This window comes from Balaenoptera acutorostrata, chromosome 13, assembly GCF_949987535.1.
Source record: "Balaenoptera acutorostrata chromosome 13, mBalAcu1.1, whole genome shotgun sequence".
Lineage (NCBI taxonomy): Eukaryota > Metazoa > Chordata > Mammalia > Artiodactyla > Balaenopteridae > Balaenoptera > Balaenoptera acutorostrata.
In genome coordinates, this window is record NC_080076.1 from 87,034,192 (window position 1) to 87,058,583 (window position 24,392).

At 42.1% G+C, this 24,392-nt stretch overlaps 1 protein-coding gene across 2 annotated transcripts in view; it reads left to right on the forward strand.

The window, feature by feature from the left end:
• TCTN2 (tectonic family member 2) overlaps window positions 1-24,392 on the forward strand; it is a 29,290-nt gene that overhangs the window by 1,866 nt on the left and 3,032 nt on the right. Inside the window, exons 4-14 of one of the 2 annotated variants that reach the window (XM_007189635.2) lie at window positions 526-721; window positions 3,486-3,586; window positions 8,068-8,258; window positions 8,781-8,907; window positions 10,953-11,094; window positions 12,379-12,444; window positions 13,342-13,476; window positions 13,729-13,806; window positions 18,332-18,412; window positions 19,387-19,498; window positions 21,673-21,779. In XM_007189635.2, the coding sequence (XP_007189697.2) occupies window positions 526-721; window positions 3,486-3,586; window positions 8,068-8,258; window positions 8,781-8,907; window positions 10,953-11,094; window positions 12,379-12,444; window positions 13,342-13,476; window positions 13,729-13,806; window positions 18,332-18,412; window positions 19,387-19,498; window positions 21,673-21,779 (1,336 nt within the window). The remainder of the gene's footprint in view (window positions 1-525; window positions 722-3,485; window positions 3,587-8,067; window positions 8,259-8,780; window positions 8,908-10,952; window positions 11,095-12,378; window positions 12,445-13,341; window positions 13,477-13,728; window positions 13,807-18,331; window positions 18,413-19,386; window positions 19,499-21,672; window positions 21,780-24,392) is intronic. The other variant, XM_057527341.1, reaches the window with a different exon arrangement.

Below are 24,392 nucleotides of genomic sequence, written 5' to 3' on the forward strand. Positions count from 1 at the left end.
GTGACTCAAAAGAGCTTCGTAAACCACTGATCTCACCCAACTCTGAGCTTCTGTGTAAGGATACTCAAGCCTGGAGAGATGAAATATTTTCCATTTAATGAATGTTTTATTGAGTGCCCAGTATATGCAAAGCATCAACTCCGGAGATAAAGGATGAGAAAGACAACCTTTGCTTGCACCCCAGGAACCGGGACCTGTTTTCGCGGACTTTTTTTGTGTGTATTTAATCTTCTGCTGGTAGGATGGTAAAGGTGCTAGACAAACTGAGTTACCTTATCAGACCTGTGTTCAGCTTTCTCTAAGCAGCCACAACTTGCTCGCTTTTATGTTCAGTTGAGGATTAGGAATCAGGGCTTGCATATTGCTGTAGGTTTACAGGGTAGAATTGAGCAGAGTGATGTCATCCTTACGTACAGTTCTTTTGTGAAATGAACGGAGGCTGATTGCGCTTTCCATTATGTGTTCTTATAATCATAGATGCCGTTTTGAGTCACTATAAAAAGTACAGCAATATTTTCCTTTCAGAATTCTTTGGAAGTGACTGTGAGGTTGAAGAGGGGTCTGTCCTCATGTTTGTCTAATGAGACCGATCCGTTCCCGGAGGCCCCGTGTATTGTCCAAACTCTTCTGGTTTCAGCCTCTCGTCATTCATCCTGTTTAGCACATCTGCTCGTTCAAGTGGAAATTTATGCCAACTCCTCTCTGGCCCAAAATGCATCAGGCAAGTAAAGTCTCTGACTATCAAAACGTTCACTGCAAACATATTTTTTTTCTGGCCGCGCCACGCAGCATGTGGGATCTTAGTTCCCCGACCAGGGATGGAACCCGTGCCCCCTGCAGTGGAAGCTCGGAGTCTCAACCGCTGGACCACCAGGGAAGTCCCTGCAAACACTGTTTGGTTGTGTATGCCATGCAATTTGTGTGCGTCAATCATGAGTGTGTCTTGCTTTCCTAAACTTATTTTCGTTTTGTTTAATTTTCTTATTTTAAAAGTTTCCACTTTGTATTATTTTAGTTAAGATTTATTGTATCTTGGGAATTCCCTGGTGGTCCAGTGGTTAGGGCTCAGAGCTTTCACTGCCACAGGCCCGGGTTCAATCCCTGGTCAGGGAACTAAGATCCCACGAGCCGAGGCGCAGCCCAAAAGAAATAAAAAAATAAAAAAGATGTATTGTATTTTGATCTACTGTTTGTATCTTTGTAAGCCATTTTAAATCCTTTTTGGGAGAAAGTAAAGTTTTTTTTCCTTGTATTGATTCCTGTGACTCCATCTCAGAACAAAACAGAAGGAAGGGAAAGACTGATGAATGAGTTTATAGAAAAACAGCAGATTTTCAGTGAATGCTTTTGACAGACAGCTGCCTTTCCCAGAGGCAACTTGCTTAATTATGCTTATAGGAGCACATTTTCCTCTCTTTAAGAACAAACAGAATAATAACGTACAATTTGCTGTTCTATACCTTTAAAAAGTAGTGTAAGTTAGAAAATTTTTCATAGGAATGCAAGTAAGTTCTCCTCATTCTTTTTCTGTTCTTTTTAATATAATATAATTCTTATATTCTTTTTAATAGCTGCATAGCATTCCCTTGTGTGGATACACCATTGTTTATTTGCTAAATAACCATTGTTTATTTAATTAAAAGTTTTCCAGCTTTTGATACTGTAACTAGTGCTACAGCAAATATCATTGTGCACATACATCTCTGGACATGAGAAAATGATTTTGTGTTACTCTCCCTTTCACATCACGGCAGTGTCCTAAGAACAAAAGATGTGCTGATGTTGAAGGGTCCACTTCGATAGGTGCCACCACCATGTCCCCTGTTGCCTGCGACAAACTCTAGCACCTCTTACCTTTATGGTCACCTGGGATGAAGGGAGAGGTGTTCATCTTTAGTAGCAAAGGTCCGCCACTTTGAGACTCCCACAGTGCTGCTTCGCACATCAGATCCTGTAACTGTGGTCCTCCTTGTGGTTTTGGAAGTTTAGAAGGATTAGATAAGTTACGGTCATGACATTCAGTGGGCTACTCTGCCCTTAGTGTATTTGCTTGGAAAGATCTCCAAGATATATTGCTAAGTGCAAAAAGCAGGTGCAGATGGGTGCATATAGCATGGAATAAGAATATGTATATTTATATCTGCATAAAGAAATTGTGGAGGGGGACTTCCCTGGCAGTCCAGTGTTAGGACTCTGTGCTTCCACTGCAGGGGGCTCACCCATCCTTGATTGGGGAACTAAGATCCCACAAGCTGTGCGGTGCAGCCAAAAAAACCCAAAAAACAAAAAAACCCAAAACTGACAGGAGGGCTTAATGGTAGCTATATCACTCAAGGCAGTGACTTTTTTTCTTTTAAAAAATATGCTTGACTATATGTAGGTAATATTTCGGAATGTCTTTGTACAAATAGCCAAACTTAAGAAAATTAGAGTATCTGTATATTGGTAATTATGAGATGTCCACTCTGACCCACGAAGGTATGAAAAATTTTGCACCCAGTCAGACAGAGTTCAGAACAAGAAAAAGGATGGAAGGACAGCCAGGAGGTAAGTGGTATGCCTGGTAACAAGGAAGGTAGCAAACAACGTGGGAGACATATAGATAGATACATAAACATCTGTCTATATATCACATAGCAAAACCCTATTCTAAAATGCCTTGCTTATGTCACACGGGTTTGATTAAACTGAGGGTCAGACCCTTACCCTTGTGACATGGTATGTTACTCGGACCTTCTTATTCCTTATTCCTTATAGCATAGAATGTATAATAGTTGTTCTTTAGATGCTTCAGCTGTTGTGTCATTGAAGTTGACTGTTACATAGAGTTTAAACAAATAATCGCTACATAGTTTTCCAACTATTAGTCTCTGGATTCCGAGTTAGGAGGCTGAAATGTAATATAATATATTCCTTTTCCGATCAATGTAAAGATTACTGATTTCCCCCACACCTGAACCAGAATCAGGATGTGAAAATTTGGATTCACAGTGTGGTGGGACTTGAGGTTGAGCGTGTAGCATAAATAAATGTGATCTTGTGGTCAGATGGCTTCCTGATAAGCTGTCTGAAATGTCACCTTGGCTTCAGTTTTATCTGCTGAAAGGGGTAATGAATTTGAAGGAGTAAATGCTTAAAATCAGTCTGTGTTATGAAAGGGATCGCTCAGTGTACTGAAAAATAAAAGCAGTGCATTACATTTATCTTAACTCGTAAATTTTAGTCACTTGGTTATCTTCAAGTTCAACTGTGACTTCTTTAATTCGTATAACTGGCATATTTTCTTCTATTTGGGTTTTTGTTGGAGGAGTAGATACAAGCCTCAGTTATGCTCTATGCATAGCTCATTTCAGGGATTCTTCAATGTGGAATATTGGTAATGGTGGTTTGTAAAACAACGATTCAGCTTTCTTTGAATGTCAAAACTGTGGCAATGCTTTGTCAGTGTTTCACTGCTGAACTTCTCTTTTGTTTGTACTTTTCAGAGAACGTGACTGTTATTCCTAACCAGGTGTATCAGCCCCTCGGTCCTTGCCCTTGTAATTTAACAGCCGGAGCCTGTGACATTCGCTGCTGCTGTGACCAGGTATGGTCTTTCTGATTATTGGGCACGAAAGCTATGGTACCTGCTGGCATGTGAAGAGCACCAACAGTTCCCCATCAACTGCTTTTTAAAACCTTTTTAAAATACAAAACTAATGGGGACTTCCCTGGCGGTCCAGTGGTTAAGACTTTGCCTTCCAATGCAGGGGGTACGGGTTCGATTCCTGTTTGGGGAGCTAAGATCCCACATGCCTTTTGGCCAAGAAACCAAAATATAAAAACAAAAGCAATATTGTAACAAATTCAATAAAGACTTTAAAAATGGTCCACATCAAAAAAAACAAAAAAGAAAACTGAGATTGTATTTCGTGTTGCACATTGTTTTCAAATTGAGTATTTTCTTTTTTTTTTTTTTTTCGCTGCATTGGGTTGTTAGTTGCGGCACACGAGCTCTCTCGTTGAGGTGCATGGGCTCAGTAGTTGTGGTGCACGGGCTTAGTTGCCCCACGGCATGTGGGATCTTAGTTCCCCAACCACGGATCGAACCCACGTCCCTTGCATTGCAGGATGGATTCTTTACCACTGCACCAGGGAAGTCCTGAAATTGAGTATTTTCTTATCCAGCATGTTCAGCCTAGTTTATGGATGAAAAAAATGTATCTCTTTGGATAAAGTCCTGATTGTGATGATACTGGGAGATGGTTTTTTTTTTTTTTTTTAAATTTATTTATTTATTTTTGCTGTGTTGGGTCTTCGTTTCTGTGAGAGGGCTTTCTCTAGTTGTGGCAAGCGGGGGCCACTCTTCATCGCGGTGCGCGGGCCTCTCACCATCGCGGCCTCTCCCGTTGCAGAGCACAGGCTCCAGACGCGCAGGCTCAGTAGTTGTGGCTCACGGGCCCAGTTGCTCCGCGGCATGTGGGATCTTCCCAGACCAGGGCTCGAACCCGTGTCCCCTGCATTGGCAGGCGGACTCTCAACCACTGCACCACCAGGGAAGCCCTGGGAGATGGTTTTAATGTCTTATTTAGAAGCCTTTAAGAAAATATAAAAAGGAAAGAAAACACATTTTTTAAATGATTTTTAGTAAATTTATAGGGTTGTACAACCGTCAGGACAATCTAATTTTAGAACGTTTCCATCTCCCTCAAAAAAGAAACCTCATGTCCATTTGCAATCACTCCCATTCCTGCCCCTCATCCCCAGGCCACTTTTTTTTTTTTTTTTCAGTTTTCACTAGAAATTAAGTTGGTTTATTTATTTATTGTGGTATAGTTGATTTACAATATTATGTAAGTTTCAGGTGTACAACATAATGAGTCACACATTTTTTAAAAAATTAATTTATTTTTGGCTGAGTTGGGTCTTCGTTGCTGCGCGCGGGCTTTTCTCTAGTTGCGGTGAGCGGGGGCTACTCTTCGTTGCGGTGCGCGGGCTTCTCATTGCAGTGGCTTCTCTTGTTGCGGAGCACGGGCTCTAGGCGCGTGGGCTTCAGTAGTTGTGGCACGCGGGCTCTAGAGCGCAGGCTCAGTAGTTGTGGTGCATGGGCTTAGTTGCTCCGCGGCACGTGGGATCTTCCCGGGCCAGGTCTGGAACCTGTGTCCCCTGCGTTGGCAGGCGGATTCTTAACCACTGCGCCACCAGGGAAGCCCTGATTCACAATTTTTAAAGGTTATACTCCATTTATAGTTATTATAAAATATTGGCTATATTCCCTGTGCTGTATAGTATATCCTTGTAGCTTATTTATTTTATGCATAGTAGTTTGTGCCTCTTCATCCTCTACCCCTGTCTTGCCCCTCCCCACTTCCCTCTCCCCACTGGTAGCCACTAGTTTGTTCTCTGTATCTGTGTGTCTGCTTCTTTTTTGTTATACTCACTAGTTTGTTTTTCCAGGCCCCTATTAATCTACTTTCTGTCTCTGTGGGTTTGCCTCTTCTGGACATTGCATATAAATGGAATCCTACATTCTGTCTGTCCGGAGGATTTGTGTCTGGCTTCTTTCACTTAGCGTCACGCTTTCAAGGGTCACCCATGTTGTGGCATGCATCAGTGCTTCATTCCTTTTTATGGCTGAATCATATTCCATTGAATGGATATATCACATAGGGCTTAACCCATTTATCAGGTGGTGGACATTTGGATTGTTTTCACTTTTTAGCTATTATGAATAATACTTCTCTGAATATCTGTATACAAATTTTTGTTTGGATGTGTATTCCCATTTCTCTTGGTTATGTTACCTAGGAGTGGAATTGCTTTGTCATATGGTAACTGCCATGTTTAACCTTTTGAGGAACTGTTTTTCAAAGCGGCTACATCATTTCACATTCCCATCAGCAGTGTATGTGTTGCAATTTTCCATATTCTTACCAACAATTGTTAGAATAATCTTGATTATAGCCATCCTCGAGTGTGTGAAGTGGTATTTCACTGTGATTTTGATTTGTATTTCTCTAGTGGCAAATGATGTTGAACATCTTTTCATGGCTGTTTGTATATCTTCTCTGAAGAAATATCTGTTGAGACCCTTTGCCCATTTTTCAATTGGATTGTCTTTTTGTTGTTAAATTATAAGAGTTCACTATACATTCTGGATACTAGTCCCTTATCTGATGTATGATTTGCAAAAAACTTCTCCTCTTGTGTAGGTTGTGCACTTTCTTGTTGGTGTCCTTTGAAGCCCAAAAGTTTTTTAATTTGATGAAGTCCTGTTTATCATTTTTTTCTTCCAGTTTTATTTAGATAGAATTGATCTCCAGCACTGTACAAGTTTAAGGTATACAGCATAATGATTTGACTTATATACATCATGAAGTGATTATCATAAGTTTTTTTTTTTAATTTTTATTTATTTATTTATTTATTTATTTATGGCTGTGTTGGGTCTTCGTTTCTGTGCGAGGGCTTTCTCTAGTTGTGGCAAGCGGGGGCCACTCTTCATCGCGGTGCGTGGGCCTCTCACTATCGCGGCCTCTCTTGTTGCAGAGCACAGGCTCCAGACGCGCAGGCTCAGTAATTGTGGCTCATGGGCCCAGTTGCTCCGCGGCATGTGGGATCTTCCCAGACCAAGGCTCGAACCCGTGTGCCCTGCATTGGCAGGCAGACTCTCAACCACTGCGCCACCGGGGAAGCCCTATCATAAGTTTGATGAACATCCGTCATCTCCTATAGATACAAAATTAAAGAAATAGAAAAAAAATTTTCCTTGTGATGAGAACTCTTAGGATTTGCTGTCTTAACAACGTTCATATGTAACCTACAGCGTGTTAATTATATTTCTCATGTTGTAGCTACATTCTTAGTACTTACTTATCTTATAGCTGGAAGTTTGTGCCTTTTGACCACCTTCATCCAGTTCCCCCTCTCTCCACCCCACTTTTTTTTTTGTTGTTGTTGCTTGTGCTTTTGGTGTCATATCTTAGAAACCATTGGCCAATCCCAGGTCAAATACATATTTTTAATCCTTATTTTAGATTGAAGGGGAATAAGAGATGCAAAAGAGGCACATGTACGAGGACCACAGTCACTCCCACTTTTGGATGAGTGCAGTTATTTATGTCATGGTTGGTTTTACAAAACAGAAAAGGAAAGCTTAGGGTCTATATTGGAACAATCATACTAGCAATTGTATTTATAATAACAATCATGTTTAATTTTAAAAATACAGCACATCATAAATCTGTTCAGGTATCAACAGAAATGTCAAATGTATTCTCTCCCTCTTTCTTTCAGACTGCATCACTGTGCCCTGTTTCTAATTTCCTTCATGTTTGTTATATATGGTGTATATGTATACATATAGCACCGACCACTGGAATCGTTTAGGATTCTGGGTCAGTGACATCTTCAGACAGCTTCAACTTACCTACCACTTTAGACATGATTAATTTTTAATTTGAATTGCCCTTGTTTAAAACAGTCGATCATTTACTTTTCTACCTTCAGTAAACAAGGGATTTAGAACGTATTTAACTTTTAGCTCTCTCAGTCCTTTGAGAAACAAGGAAGAATACAGATGAGTAAATGAAAGCGTGAATAAAGTGACTTCTTGACATTAATTGGGTCGTGATATCACGACAGCGAGAGCTTCAAGGATTCTTATGGAATATGGACTGTCTGCCCTAACTCTAAATGTCCTTAGGTTTCTCTGGGCTAGGGATTTGAATGGTGATGGCAACTGAAAATTCTCCATTTGTTGTCTATTCCATATTATCTTTTCTTTTTCTCATCTTGTTTTTTATTTGTGTGGCATATCTTTGGTCCCCAGTTAAGATGTGATTTCCTTGAAGGTTTGAAGTTCCTGACTTGGAGGCTTGTAGGGCACTGACTAAAATTTTAGCACGATTTTACTTCCTGTGAGCACAAAGCACCCTTAGCCTGAATGCAGGCTGTGTTTGTTTCTGCTTCCTCGGCGGGGTCCTGCTGGCCTCAAGCCGCATGTTCATCACACTGGCCAGGAGATCCTGATGGCGGGCACAGGGGAAACTTTCCTCTTTTCACTTCTCCTTTACATCTTCTTGCCAGGAATGCTCATCAGATTCAACAGCGCTGTTCAGGGAGTCCTGTTTCCCCGGCGTTTTTGGAGGAGACGTTAATCCTCCCTTTGATCAGCTCTGCTCCGTTCAGACGGCACGTGGAGTCCCCGTCTGGTTTCCGTTCCTGTGTGTGCAGCTCGCCAACTCGCCTTTCCTCGGGTACTTCTATCACGGTTCCGTGTAAGTGTCCAAGGGGCTGCCCAGGAGAGAGGGCCAGGCGCCCAGGTGGCCCTAGAATATGGGCCACGTCCTTCTCGGGACCTCTCCAGAGACTCCATGCTTCAATTCCTCCATTCTAGATTCAGTTCTAGATTTCAGGTAGTAAGTTTATTTTGTGTTAAGTATTTGAAAGAATTGGAAAAGAAATTGATTCACTGAATCAATTGAATCACCAAAAAGAAATTGATCGATACCACAGATAGTCAATAGTGATTCTCTGGGTTGGGGGGAAGAGTGTGGGCTCATGGGGAACTTTAACTTTCTTTTACATTTCTGTCTTGTTGAAATTTTACAACAACTTTATTATTATTATTATTATTGAAGTAAAATTCATGGAACATAAAATTAACCATTAACTACTTTAAAGTGTACAGTTCAGTGGCACTTAGTACAAATATTATTTTTATAATTAAAAAAACAGAGAAAAAATTTAAAAGAATTGTTTTTAGCACATTAGTGATGGTTTCTCTCATTGATTTGCAGTTCCTCTGGACAACACGCTTCCTTTGACATGTATTTGCATACTGATCTAAAAGACTTTTCAGACTTTGGTTACAAACAAGGAGATCCAGTTATGACTGTAGATAAGGCATATTTTACTATTCCACAGGTAATCATTTCAATTTTAATATGCTAGAGGCTTTTCTCATTTTCCCCTTCCTCTTGTTAATTTAACTCATATTACTTTAAAAAAAAAATCACTTCTGAAGTTACTTATTTTTCTCCTATGGACTTTTCAGGCACTCAACTATTTAAGACCTCTGGATTTTTTTTTTCCTTTTAGTAGTCACTCTTTTTTTTAAAAAAATTTTTATTTATTTATTTATTTTTGGCTGTGTTGGGTCTTCGTTGCTGTGCATGGGCTTTCTCTAGTTGTGGCGAGCGGGGACTACTGTTCGTTGCGGTGCGTGGGCTTCTCATTGTGGTGGGTTCTCTTGTTGCGGAGCACGGGCTGTAGGCACGCAGGCTCAGTAGTTGTGGCGCACAGGCTTAGTTGCTCCACGGCATGTGGGATCTTCCTGGACCAGGGATCGAACCCATGTCCCCTGCGTTGGCAGGAGGATTCCTAACCACTGCGCCCCCAATAGTCACTCTTAAATTAATCTGTCTTTGCTAAATCTCAGAGTGAAATTACTAAATAAAGCCAAAAGACTTTCTAGAAATTTCCATGGAAGTAACTGTCGTTTTTCACTTCTGTGAATTTAATAGCCAATTTCTAGTAAGCTATAGATATTTTTAAATTTTTATTTATTTTTTATTGAAATATATTTGGCTTACAATGTTGTGTTAAATATTTAATATAATATTACAGAATTTTGAAAAATATTTTAAGACTATAGAGTTTTATGTGAAATCTTTATTTTTTTTAAGTTCAAAATTAGGAAAAAATATTTATGGGAAGAAAACATGGGAGGCTAAACCATTTCTCTTTACTATCCATAGGAATCTATTTTTATTTATTTATTTATTTGTTTCTTTTTAAATTTATTTATTTATTTTTGGCTGCATTGGGTCTTTGTTGCTGCATGCAGGCTTTCTCTAGTTGCGGTGAGTGAGGCTTCTCCTCATTGCAGTGCGCGGGCTTCTCATTGCAGTGGCTTCTCTTGTTGTGGAGCACGGGCTCTAGGCATGCGGGCTTCAGTAGTTGTGGCTCGCGGGCCCTAGAGCGCAGGCTCAGTAGTTGTGGTGCACGGGCTTAGTTGCTCCGTGGTATGTGGGATTTTCCCGGACCAGAGCTTGAACTCGTGTCCCCTGCATTGGCTGGCGGATTCCTAACCACTGCACCACCAGGGAAGTCCCCATTTTTATTTTTTTTTATTTATTTTTTTGGCCTCTCTGCTCGGCTTGTGGGATCTTAGTTCCCCGCCTAGGGATTGAACCCAGGCCCTCAACAGTGAAAGCGCAGAGTCCTAAACCACTGGACCATCAGGGAGTTCCCAGAATCCATTTTTATGGTTTTAACAAAAATCTGGTTGTAATGAGGGAGAGAACATGAAATTGAGTATAATCATGTTTCTGCAAAGTAAATGATGCAGGGCAGGGAATTTTGTTTAGCAACTATACTTACTGTGACCCCTCAGCCAGTGGCTTCCAGACTTTGCGTAGCAAGGCAGCTAGACATTTTACTAAAGTCGGTCAATTAGTCAATGCCCTAGCCTTTGCTGAAGGTAACCCGGCAGTAGGAGCCGGCTGCAAAAAGAGTACTTTTACAAGACACTGATCTCTTTTTTTTTTTTTTTTTTTTTTAAACTTTTTGTATTTTTTTTTTTTCCCCCTACTTTATTTATTTATTTATTTATTTTTGGCTGTGTTGGGTCTTCGGTTCGTGCGAGGGCTTTCTCCAGTTGCGGCAAGCGGGGGCCACTCTTCATTGCGGTGCGGGGACCGCTCTTCATCGCGGTGCGCGGGCCTTTCACTATCGCGGCCCCTCCCGTTGCGGGGCACAGGCTCCAGACGCGCAGGCTCAGCAGCTGTGGCTCACGGGCCCAGCCGCTCCGCGGCATGTGGGATCTTCCCAGACCAGGGCTCGAACCCGTGTCCCCTGCATTAGCAGGCAGACTCTCAACCACCGCGCCACCAGGGAAGCCCCACTGATCTCTTTTTTATGATTAGAAGGGAGGTCGTAAATCTGTCGGGATTTCCCCTGGCCCTCAGGTATCCCTGGCTGGGCAGTGCATGCAGAATGCCCCGGTGGCCTTCCTTCAGAATTTTGATGTTCAGTGCGTTACTAGCCTGGAGGCGTACCCAGAACGAGACAGAATCACCAACGTGAAGGTAAAGAATGGTACTATGGGAGGTAAGTGACGTTCGTTCAAAATAAGAACACGGACCTGAGTGTTGAGATAAACTCTGATCTCACTTCTGCTGGGTCAACTTAGAATAATATTTCACCTGCCAACTGAGGAAGGTGTTTTCTTTGGAAAAAGTTCAGTTCCATAAGACAGCATATTGCATATTTGTTCTTTTTTAAAAAAATCAAGCTAAAATTCTCATAACACAGAAGTAACCATTTTAATGTGTACAGTTCAGTGGCATTTAGTACACGCACAGTGTTATGCAACCATCACCTCTACCTAGTTCCAAAGCATTCTCACCACCCCAGATGGAGGCCCTGCACCCATTTAACAGTTCTCCCCCTTCTCCCTCCACCCTGAGCCCGGGCAGCCACTCTGTGGATTTGCCTGTTCTGGACACTTCATATAAATGGACTCATACAATATGTGGCCTTTTGTGACTCGCTTCTTTCACTCAGCATCATGTTTTTGAGACTCATCCGCACCGTAGCATGGATCAAAACCTCATTCCTTTTTTTTTTTTTAATGTAATTTTATTTATTTTTTTATACAGCAGGTTCTTATTAGTCATCAATTTTATACACATCAGTGTATACATGTCAGTCCCAATCGCCCAATTCAGCACACCACCATCCCCACCCCCCCGCCGCTTTCCCCCCTTAGTGTCCATACGTTTGTTCTCTACATCTGTGTCTCAACTTCTGCCCTGCAAACCGGTTCATCTGTACCATTTTTCTAAAAACCTCATTCCTTTTTATGGCCAAATGATATTCCATCATATGAATATACTACACTTTGTTACCATTTATTAGTTGACGGACATTTGGGTCGTTTCCAGCTTTGGGTTATTGTGAATAATGCTGCTGTGAACGCTTGTGTTCAAGTGTCTGTGTGGACATGCGTTCTCATTTCCCTTGGGTGGATACCTAGCCGTGGAATTGCTGAGTCACAAGGTAATTTCTGAGGAACTGCCAAGCTGGTTTCTACAGTGACTGTACCATTTTACGTTCCAGACCAGCAGCGTGCTGCATGTTGGTTCTTACACAAGAGTGACTCTCCAGATTATTTTCACTGACCTTTGAGATTCTCCTTCTCAGTTATAATTAGATGCCAAGAATAGTGGGATTCCCATTTGATGGCGTTTGGGGAGTTGGGGGGAGCTGAGTAGTTGGCATACAGGGCGGGCACAGTTACCATATTTGCTTGGCAAGCTTTCATTTTCATAGATAAATGTGATCATGTTAGGTCATGTACTCCTGTGGAAGTTCATTTATGTATCTTTTCAGGCATAGTTACACCAAAAGTAATCTATGAGGAAGCAACTGACCTAGACAGATTCATCACCAATACAGGTATTTTAATGTTACACTTTTATATCATTTCTATGGGAATATATGTCATTTCTTGCAGGTAATATGTAGTCCCAGGGTAAAATACACTTTTATTGAGAATTTTAGGAGGTTCACAACCGTTAGAAAGATATCTCACTGCCAGTTTGCTTGTTCCTTGTTTCGTCTTGCCTTTTTGGAGTAACATCTGTGACCTGAGCCAGACCCTTCACGGTCCTGGATGACGTGGGTTCCAGGGTCCCTCCTCATTCTCAGGGCCTGTGGGCCTTTCCTTAAATGTTTTTCAGAGAGTTAAAGAGTTCTTTAGGACCTAGCATTTTCACTTCTTGCTTGCTCTTCTTTTTCTGATCATTAAACTTTGCATTTGTGAGGCAGCCAAATAAGGTACGTAGAGTTTGGCCGATATTTCCAGGACTTTGTTTTTAATGAAGGATATGACTAGTGGTTCTTTTCAACGTGCTGTAATTCTAGAACTTATTCTTTACTTCATCGGCTATTAGTACAATGTAGTAGTGAACTATACAGCAGGCCCCTGCTCTTAAAAAGCTGACATTCTGTAATCTTTCATTTAACAAACATTCTTCCAAGCATGTGCTCTGCATCAAGCTATGAGCTGGGGACCAGGGATGCTGAACTGAAAAGGACAGAGCTCACTCAGGATGTGGGGATGATATAGAGAAGGTGGCTAACGCTGACTTGGGCAGAGGACTGGGGAAGGCTTCCGGAGGAAGTAATGACCCTGCTGTGTAAGGGAATTGGGTAGGCAGGGCAGGGGTGGGGTGTGGGGGGAAGGCCACCCAGGCAGAGAAAACCACCAACTTGAGCCCAAAGAAGGTCTTTAATTTTTTTTTTGAAGGTCTTTAATTTATGAAAGTATTCATTTTTTTTTTTTTTTTGCAGAAACACTTTTAAGTACTGGATCAGCCCCCAGGAATGTGAATGTGGAAGAACATTATATTTTCAGATGGAATAATAATACAATCAGTGAAATAAATGTCAAAATCATTAGGGCAGAAATTAATGCCCACCAGAAAGGTAACTTTGTGGAGGGCAGCGAGAATGCTTTCAGTTTAAAATATTTTCTCCTTTCTTCATGATTTTCATAATTATAACAGATAAACTAATTCAGACTTGTTTTTCCTATTTGTATTTATGATTTAATCAGAAAACAGTATTTTTTTTTTTTTTGCATGTCAAAATGCAATTATAAGGTAAAGAAAACACTATGGGGGATAATATCTTTTCCTAGTGATGGGGTGACATATTTTTATTTTGTTTTATTTCTAGGAATCATGACACAGAGATTTACAGTGAAATTTTTAAGCTATAACAGTGGTAATGAAAAGGAATTGTCTGGAAATCCAGGTGAGATAGTATATGTCAATCACTGATCTTACAAACATATTTTAGTTCAACACTCCTGTGCTATAAGGATGATTATAAATAACTCCACCTTTAGTTTGTGACTCTGACTTTTTTCTTTTTCTTTTGTGATACTGTATTCTTTTCCTGATAACAGCTTAATTTTTTACATAAAGTGTTGTAACAAGTTGTTGTAAACCTAAAACATCCTTTCTCTTTAGCTACTGGTCTTTTTTTTTTTTTTTTTTTTTAATTGATGTATAATTACAATGTTGTGTTAGTTTCTGGTGCACAGCAAAGTGACCCAGTTATACACATTTATATATACTCCCCCTCATATTCTTTTCCATTATGGTCTGTCACAAGACACTGAATATAGTTCCCTGTGCTACACAGTAGGTCCCTGTTGCTTATCTATTATATATATAATAGTTTGTATCTGCTAATCTCAAACTCCTAATTTATCCCACCCTCCCCCTCTCTTTTTTTTTTGGCTGTGCTGTGCGGCCTGTGGGATCTTAGTTGCCCCACCAGGAGTCGAACCCACACCCTCAGCAGTGAAAGCACGGAGTCCTAACCACTGGATCTCCAGGGAACTCTCGTCTTTTGAAAAAGAAAATAAGGCATTTAAAGCGTTAGTAAGGGGGACTTCCCTGGTGGTCCAGTGGTAAGGACTCCACACTCTCACTGCCAGGGCCCAGATTTGATCCCTGGCTGGGGAACTAAGATCCCGCAAGCCGCACAGCATGGCCAAAAAATAAAAAGATAAAGTGTTGATAAAATTAATTTTTAAAGAAATAAGCTGCGGATGATGGGTTCCTAACCTGGAATCTGTGGAGAGACTTCCCGGGGACTGTGAACTCCTGGTCATGTTGCGCATTTTGTATTTATGTGCAAATATATCACCACCCGGGTTGTCATGTATTTGTTTATTTCTTTTGTTCACTGCTGCCTCCTCAGGGCCTAAACCAGTATGTGGACTGCACTGTTGGTACTCTAGCCACTAGCCCCACGTAGCTGCTGGGCACCTGAAATGTGGCCAGTGTCATATGTGGAGATAGTAATATTTTGTATATATTGGGTGGAATAAAATACATTATTCAAATTAATTTCACCTATTTCTTTTTTTTTAAATTAATTATTATTTTTTGGCTGCGTTGGGTCTTCAGTGCTGCACGCGGGCTTTCTCTAGTTGTGGCAAGCGGGGGCTACTCTTCGTTGTGATGCGCGGGCTTCTCTTCGCGGTGGCTTCTCTTGTTGTGGAGCACGGACTCTCGGCACGTGGGCTTCAGTAGTTGCGGCACATGGGCTCAGTAGTTGTGGCTCGCGGGCTCTAGAGCGCAGGCTCAGTAGTTGTGGTGCACCGGCTTAGTTGCTCCACGGCATGTGGGATCTTCCTGGACCAGGGCTCGAACCCATGTCCCCTGCATTGGCAAGTGGATTCTTAACCACTGCACCACCAGGGAAGTCCCTAATTTCACCTATTTCTTTTTCTCTTTTTTAATGGGGCTACTAGAAAAAAATTTAATTTCTAAAAAATTCTAAAGATACATATTATTCTAAAATCAAATATGAGGTTTGCATTATATTTCTATGGGACAACTGTGGCTTAGACCATAGTAGGTGTTCAGTAAATACTTGTTGGATAGACCTATCATTGTTTCTTAAAAAAATTTCTCTGTCCTTTTGCTATCCTTTTTTTTTTTTTGCCACCCTGCACGGCCTGCGGGATCCTAGTTCCCTGATGAGGGATTGAACCTGGGCCCTGGCAGTGAAAGCGCTAAGTCCTAACCACTGGACCACCAGGGAATTCCCTTACTATTCTTCAACAGGCAGTAACTAATCATTAAGGAACAACTTTTTTACTTTTAAATAAGTTTTTATTTTGCACGATCTTCAATACTTATATATACTGATTTAATCATACACGACCCATTTTATATATATATATTTTTTCTTTTAAATGGATTTTAATGTACTTATTAATGTGGAGCTTGGGATTTATTGTTGGCTTTAAAAGTGGGCTCCTGGAATTTAAGGGTTTTCATTTCACTAACTTAATTTGACAAAATTTCTGAGAAACACCATCAGAATATGTGAAAAATGTTGACACTGTCATCAAAAAAGAATAAATTAAGAGCCAGAACTGATCAGGCAGCGAAACAGCTTGAATAGATACAGCCACTGTCTCTAGCGCTTTCTGAGGCAGGACGGGGTTTTCAGAGGACTATATGCCATGGGCCCTGTCCTCAAGGAATTCACTCTCTCATTTGGAATGACAGCACCAAGTTACAGGAAACAACAGTGAACAATCCAAGATAATTAATAAACGGGTGAGGGACTTCGGGACAGTTACTCCAGGATTCAGAGGAGTAGAACGTTGACCGACCTCCCGGACTTTGCATCACTAAGGAGCAGTGTTGAGTGTCCAGCGCCTGCCAGGTTCTGTTCTCAGTGCTGGAGGAAAAGCAGTGAGCGAGTCAGAGCCCTGCCCCTGGCGGGTTTCCACGCAGGGCTGCGAGGAGGAGATTGCGCCTTGAGAAGCAGATAATTGGAAGGGGTGCTGGGGACAGGAATAACCTGGAGGAAACCAAGGAGGAAGACGTGAGTGTGACGTGTACGCGGGCAGGGTCGGACCCGTGGCCAGAGGGGAGGCCTCTGTTTCAGGAACGGTGAGGCGTAGTGCTGGAAACACAAATACCATGCATGAACCTCAATTGCATCCCAGTTTGTAAAAACAGCGCTAAAACACATTTTTGGAGGGGACCTAGGAGGAAATATGAGTATGAACTGGATATGATATGATTATAAGGGATTATTGTTAATTTTCTTAGGAGAAATATTGGCATCATGGTGATGTAGGGGAATGTTTTTTGTTTGTTTGTTTTCCTTTTTGGCTGCACCCCTCAGCTTGTGGGATCTTAGTTCTCCGACCGGGGATTGAACCCGAGACTACGGCAGTGAAAGTGCGGAGTCCTAACCACTCGACCGCCAGCGAATTCCCTGTAGGGGAATGTTCTTAATTTTGGGAGATGTGTGATGGAGGTTCTAGGGGTGAGGTGTCATGATGTCTACAACTTATTTTCACGTGGTCCTGCCCCTCCCCTCCAATGTATATATGCTTTTATAATAGATAAGACATATATGGCTAAATATTAACAGTTGTTGATTTTAGGTGGTGGCTGTATTGAGTGAGGCTCACTTTCAACTTTTCTGTACTTGTGAACTTTTTCATATTAAAAAGGTGGAGGGACTTCCCTGGTGGCGCAGTGGTTAAGAATCCGCCTGCCATGGGGCTTCCCTGGTGGCGCAGTGGTTGAGAATCTGCCTGCCAATGCAGGGGACACGGGTTCGAGCCCTGGCCTGGGGGGATCCTAACATGCCGCGGAGCAACTAGGCCCGTGAGCCACAACTGCTGAGCCTGCGCGTCTGGAGCCTGTGCCCCACAACGGGAGAGGCCGCGACAGTGAAAGGCCCGCGCACCGCGATGAGGAGTGGCCCCCGCTTGCCGCAACTGGAGAAAGCCCTAGCACAGAAACGAAGACCCAACACAGCCAAAATAAATAAATAAATAAATAATTAAAAAAAAAAAAAAGAATGAAGATACATTAGTATTAAAAAAAAAAAAGAATCCACCTGCCAATGCAGGGGACATGGGTTTGATCCCTGGTCTGGGAAGATCCCACATGCCACGGAGCAACTAAGCCCGTGAGCCACAACTACTGAGCCCACGTGCCACAACTACTGAAGCCCACGCACCTAGAGCCTGTGCTCCACAACAAGAGAAGCTACCACAGTGAGAAGTCCGCGCACCGCAACGAAGAGTAGCCCCCACTCACCGCAACTAGAGAAAGCCCGCACGCAGCAACGAAGACCCAAGGCAGTCAAAAATAAATAAATAAATAAGAAAAGAAAAGAAAAGCACTTGATGACATTAAAATTAAACAACAAAAAAAAGGTGGAAACAATAAACTGGATTACTAGGAGATGGATGGGAATAGGATCTAAACCAGATCTTGGGGTTGAATTGGTTTACTGGCAAATCATTCCCTGAGAAGGTAACTTTGGTTTAAGTTTCCCACACGAGCTGCTGTGATAAGTGGTATTAATCACTCAGCAAGTATGCATGAACCGGCCTGCCCAGCAGCTAATTGTTGTCCAGGGTGAGAGGTCCAAGACCAACTCCTGCCTGCTTTTCACTTTTCAGATTTTTACTTTAAAAATGTGTTCCAAAAAAATCACATGGACATCTTTGTTTTAGAATCTGATTCAGTGACAACTGAATCACTTTGCTGTACACCTGAAACTAACACAACATTATAATCAACTATACTTCAATAAAAAACAAAACCAAACCAAAAACAAATGAAGGTGACGTCCTTTTTCTCGAGGGTATTCTGAAAAAGCTTTGCCTGCATATTTCCTTTCATTGTGGATTCCTCCTTTCCGTGATTTGATGAGGTAGTGCCTGTTGCGTTAAAATAACTTTAGAGGGAAAGGTGCTCACTCTCCTGTGTTGTTTGTCTAGGTTACCAACTTGGCAAGCCTGTTCGAGCTCTAAACACCAACAGGATGAACAATGTCACGACTTTACACCTTTGGCAATCCGGTAATCTGGTTTGGTAATATGATTAGCTCTCTGGTGAACTAGAATTGGAAATATTACCATATTTTAAATCTGATTAAGGAACCAATTACTTTAAAGCCCAGTTTGTTTATTTAGCTTGGGGGTGGTTGTTTTCCATGCTTCTGCAGCTTTCTTTTCTTTCTTTCTTTTTTTTTGGAAAAAATGTTCACATTGTTTGCACTCGAAGTGCTGGTTTTTAGTAATAGAGATTTAAGTATGAAAGTGGCTGGAGAGTCCATTGTCTTTGTAGTCATTGATTAGCCCAAGATGGTGCTAATTGGAGACATGAGAATAGTTTCATTCCAAACTATGGAAAATCTTTGCAACAGTGGTAATTACCCACATCTGCCAGAAGGCATTAAATTTCAGGTTCAGAATAAACCCTTGATCCTGTCCAGGTATTTCGATACAGAAAGATGCCTTTTGTTCAGCTTTCAAAGGATTAGAGTAACAATGACCTCAGTTCTCGAAAATTGGAAACTTCATTTCTTTTCTTTTTTAAAATTAATTTATTTTTGGTTGCGTTGGGTCTTCGTTGCTGTGTGCGGGGTTTTCTCTAGTTGCAGCGAGCAGGGGCTACTCTTCGTTGCAGTGCATGGGCTTCTCATTGTAGTGGCTTCTCTTGTTGCGGAGCACGGGCTCTAGGCACACGGGCTTAAGTAGTTGTGGCACAAGAGCTCAGTAGTTGTGGCTCGCGGGCTCTAGAGCGCAGGCTCAGTAGTTGTGGCGCACGGGCTTAGTTGCTCTATGGCATGTGGGATATTCCCGGACCAGGGCTCGAACCCGTGTCCCCTGCATTGGCAGACAGACTCTTAACCACTGTGCCACCAGGGAAGTCCCTGGAAACTTTATTTATGCTTTTTGTTCTCTCTCTGTTTTTTAAGAAAAACTTTAACGTAAATATTTTACTTACTTTTATTTTGCAAAAATAGGAGGATAATCTTTTTATTTTATAGCTGGAAGGGGTTTGTGTATATCAGCAACTTTCAAACCCATTTTATTTGGAGAAAATGCACTATCTGGGTGCCTTTTAGAAGTTGGAATTAATGAAAACTGTACTCAGCTCAGGTGAGTGTCTCACTAATGAATTTATCTACATTTTGAATGGTTTGCTTAAATTTAATTCACATGAATACTAACGACAACATGAATGTGAAAAATTTCAGTCTGAATAAAAACTTACATAAAAGTGATAGTAAACAGTACAAACTTCCAGTACAATTTAGAGTTGATTCAAACATCAATATAAGTGAAAATAGACATTTTTGGGACTAAAGCTATTTCATCCATATTTATGCAAATTTCTCTGGGAAGTTTGTTCACATCATTGGAACCCCATGCTTCTAGAAATAGAAAAAGGGCTGGAGCCAAGTATAATCAGTGATTAACATTTAAAGAATTCTTAAGCTGTGTTACATGACGTATAAAGAATTTTCCACTTAATTATCTGGGTGGCATTTGGAAAATTTATGGATATGCATGTGCATTCTTTTTTTTTTAATTGAGGTAAAATTCATACAGCATAATCATTTTAAAGTGAATAGTTCAGTGGCATTTAGTACATTCATAATGTTGTGCAACCACCACCTCTATTGAGTTCCAGAACATTTTCATCTCTGCAAAATGAAACCTGTACCTTTTAGTAGTCACTCCCGATTCCTCCCTCCCCTCAGCTCTGGCAACAGGCAATCTGCATTCTGTCTCTATGGATTTACCTACTCTGAATATTTCATGTAAATGGAATCATACACTATGTGACTTTTTATGTCTGGCTTCTCTCACTTAGCATCCTGTTTTTGAGGTTCATGCATGTTGTAGCATATGTCAATACGTCATTCTTTCTCATGGCTGAATTTTATTCCATTGTATGGATATACTACATTTTGTTTATCCGTTCGTTAGTTGATGGATATTTGGGGTATTGCCACCTTTTGGCTATTGTGAACAGTGCTTTGAACATTCATGTATCAGTTTTTGTTTGAACACCTGTTTTCAGTTCTTTTGGGCATATATGCAGGAATGGAATCGCTGGATCATATGGTAATTCCATGTTTAATGTTTTTGAGGAACCGCCATATTGTTTTCCACAGTGGTTGTACCATTTTACAGTCTCACCAACAACGTAAAAGGGTTCCAATTTCTCCACATCCTTGCCAACACTTGCTTTTTTTGGCCATGCCGCTCGGCATGCGGCATCTTAGTTCCCCGACCAGGGATCGAACCCGTGCCCCCTGCAGTGGAAGCACGGGGCCCTAACCACTGGACCACCAGGGAAGGCCCCCTCGCCAACACTTGTTATTTTCCATTTTTTGAATAATAGCCATCCTAGCAGGTGTGAAGTGGTATCTCCTATCCCAAGTGGTGCAGTTCTTTGGGGAGCAGGGAAAAGGTGGGGGGACATTGTGAAGGGAAGAGAAACTGTGGGTATACGTTACCCACGGCGGCTCCTGGTTGCGGGGTGCGGGGCAGTCAGAGCCTGTCCCTTGTGTTTCGTAAGATTTGTACCCTCCAGTGACGTTACTGGAACAGAGAGGTGCCAAGTTCCAATTCTTAACCTTCACCTAATTTTACAGCTCAAAATTCTAACTAAATATTTAGGTTCTTTTTACTGTTGGGTCACTGTGGCCCATGAATTTATCCTGGTAACTTGATATGTGATCTACCCACCTCCCAAGTTTTGTGACACTCAAAGGAGCCTGTAAACCACATGATACCAACATAAGTTACTAACATTTTAAGTCCAAAGTGAAAGATTGTTTCTGTATGTCCTGCCCTTGCTGTGTAAGTTCATCCCAGGAAGGCCGTCCAAAAGAGGTAAGACTCCCAGCCAGATCCTCTGGCAGTTTTTTGTTTAGACGTCCAGCAAGCACAGCCTGGACACTTTTTTTTGTTTGTTTTTGTTTTGTCATTTTTTAACATCTTTATTGGAGTATAATTGCTTTACAATGGTGTGTTAGTTTCTGCTGTATAACAAAGTGAATCAGCTATATGTATGCATATATCCCCATATCCTCTCTCTCTTGCGGCTCCCTCCCACCCTCCCTATCCCACCCCTCTAGGTGGTCACAGAGCACCCAGCTGATCTCCCTGTGCTATGTGGCTGCTTCCCACTAGCTATCTGTTTTACATTTGGTTGTATATATATGTCAATGCTACTCTCTCACTTCGCTGGACACTCTTTGAAGGGACTTCAGGACGAGACCTGCTGGCCATGAGCTGAGAAATGTCTTCCTCTCTTGCAGGGAGAATGCTGTTGAACTACTTGGTTCATTAATACAAGTGACTCATGTTGCAATGAGAGGCAACTCCAATTACGACAATCTTAGTGATGGCTGGCTTGAAATAATACGTAAGTGAAAGCTGCACATGTGTAAAATGTGTACCTTGGTTGCTATGATTACATAGTGTCAGGTGTAATGTTACAGCCTGACCTGACAGGTTGTCTTTCTTTGCTGTGCCCCAAAGGACATTTGTTTAGAAGTTAGCTTTCCGGGCAGGAGGCTTTTCATGTCTTTTACTTCTTATTCATGATGGCTTTTTTTTTTTTTTTTTTTTAAAGAGGATATCTACAGGAAGTTCAAACTGCCCAGTTGTTTTACAAGCTAACGGTCTTTGGAAAAGGAAGTCTTAATGAAGTTTGAGGATTTTCAGTGCATGTCAGTTTGCATTCCTATTTTTGATTGCCAGGAATATGGACAGTTGAGAACTGGCTTTGTGATTTACAAAAGCAATTTTGTTACCTTAAAATAAGGTGCTAGGGGCTTCCCTGGTGGCACAGTGGTCGGGAATCTGCCTGCCAATGCAGGGGACATGGGTTCGAGCCCTGGTCTGGGAAGATCCCACATGCCGCAGAGCAGCTGGGCCCGTGAGCCACAACTGCTGAGCTTGCGCATCTGGAGCCTGTGCTTCGCAACAAGAGAGGCCACGATAGTGAGAGGCCCGCGCACCGCGATGAAGAGTGGCCCCCGCTTGCCACAGCTAGAGAAAGCCCTCGCACAGAAACGAAGACCCAACACAGCCATAGATAAATAAATGGATAAATAAAAATAAAAATAAAAAAAATTAATTAAAAAAAAAAAAATAAGGTGCTAGAAAACATCATGCTAAGTGAAAGAAGCCAGACCCAAAGGAGCACATACTGTATGCTTCCATTTGTATGCAGTGTCCAGAACAGGCGAATCTATAGACACAGAAAGCAGATGGGTGGTTGTTCAAGACCTGGGCTATCGGAAGGCATTGAGGGGTGACTGCTAGAGAGTACAGGGTTTCTTTCCGGGGCAATGAAAATGTTCTAAAATTGAATCTAGTGCTGGTTGCACAACTCCGTGAATATAATTAAAAACCATTGAATTGTACACTTAAATAGGTGAACTATATCGTATATCTCAATAAAGTTGTTAAAAAAGAAAGAAAGAAGTTAAGGTGCAGCAGAGCTAGTAATAGGACGATCACCGAGGCCTGATAAAAAGACTTGGCAGTCCAGTGCCTTTGGTGAGAGGCATTTGCTCTGAGCGTTGGGGCCACAGGGGGATGGTGTGTGAGGAGGAGGAGCTGCACCACGGGTGGCATGTGGAACAGACTTCGCCCTGACAGGCCTGATTTTGCCTCCAAATCCAGAACGTCCAGCCAGTCACTGAGCTCTAGCTCACGCACGTGGTCTAAGGTCACAGTTTGTTGTGGCTGGGCTGGAGCTAAAACCCAGGGTTCCTCTTCCCCTCCTCCCAGCCAGCAAGTCTGGTAATGTTGCTCCAATTTCTCGGGGAGTCTTGAGTGTGTAAAGGCATTGAATAGAAAGAAGGCTTCTTCTCTTGGGACTTCCCTGGTGGTCCAGTGGTTAAGACTCTGCACTTCCAGTGCTGGGCACGGGTCACAGGTTTGATCCCTGGTCGGGGAACTAAGATCCCACGTGCCATGAGGTGTGGCCAAAAACAAAACAAAACAAAAAAAGTAAGAAAGCGTCTTCTTTTGCTCTCATTACTGGAGTTGCCTCTTGGGGCCTGAAAGAGCTAACTGACTCCATAGCCTCTGCTTTTCTAAGTCCCCTCCTGTCCCTGCGGCTGCTGCTGGGCTCCTCGCCTCTGCCTGGCTGCAGGGGGAGACCTCCTTGGGTTCTGTCCGCACCCCTTCCACACCCTCCAAGGTCACATCAGCTCATTAGGCTGGAATTCGTACAGAGGACCATCCAGACACGTGCGTGCACTTTCCCCACCCCTTGTGATTAGGGTCTGGACCATTATGACCCCCTCTCCCCTGTCCCCTGGGGTGGCCAGGGATCACGTAATATGTCTGTGTGCTTGAGGTGCCCCTGACCACGCTCTGACTCAGGGAGTCCTGCTGGCCACGATTTGCCAGTCCAGTCCGTGCTCAAGTCACTAGGCACAGAGTTAGATCCTTATTTGGAAACAGAACCCGGAGGTCGGGGCTTGTCAACCCCTTGTGAACCTCTAGGCCAGCTAGGTGGGCTGTGGAGTGCCTGAGGGTTGGAGGGAAGGGGTCAGTAAAGCATCTAAGAAGTAAAAAGCATGGGAAATTTCAAGGCAGAGAACCAGAGTTGGTGAGGTGGGAAATCAGAGGTGATGGCGTTTTGTTGCCTTCAAGGTGGAAGCTGTTAGCGTCTATTTCGTGTCTAAGATGAAAATCAATCCTGATCCTGGTTGATAGAAGAGAAATGATGTTGAACACATATATCAAGGAGGAGGAAACTGGAAACAGTGTCGCCAACCTTCCAAATCCCTGAAGGAACAGAGAAATCCCCTCCAGAGTCGCCGCCATAGGACTTGCCTTCCACATCCTGTAACTGACCTTGCTGTTTTTTCCCCCTTAAGGACCAGTTTTCAAGATGAATGAAAATTAATCTCTTATTCAGTTTTATTCTCTTCCATTTGTATTACTGCTTTGGCAACACATCAGGAAATTGCTTTTGAACTATTTAATCCGTAGTAACTAAAGTTGTTAGTATGGA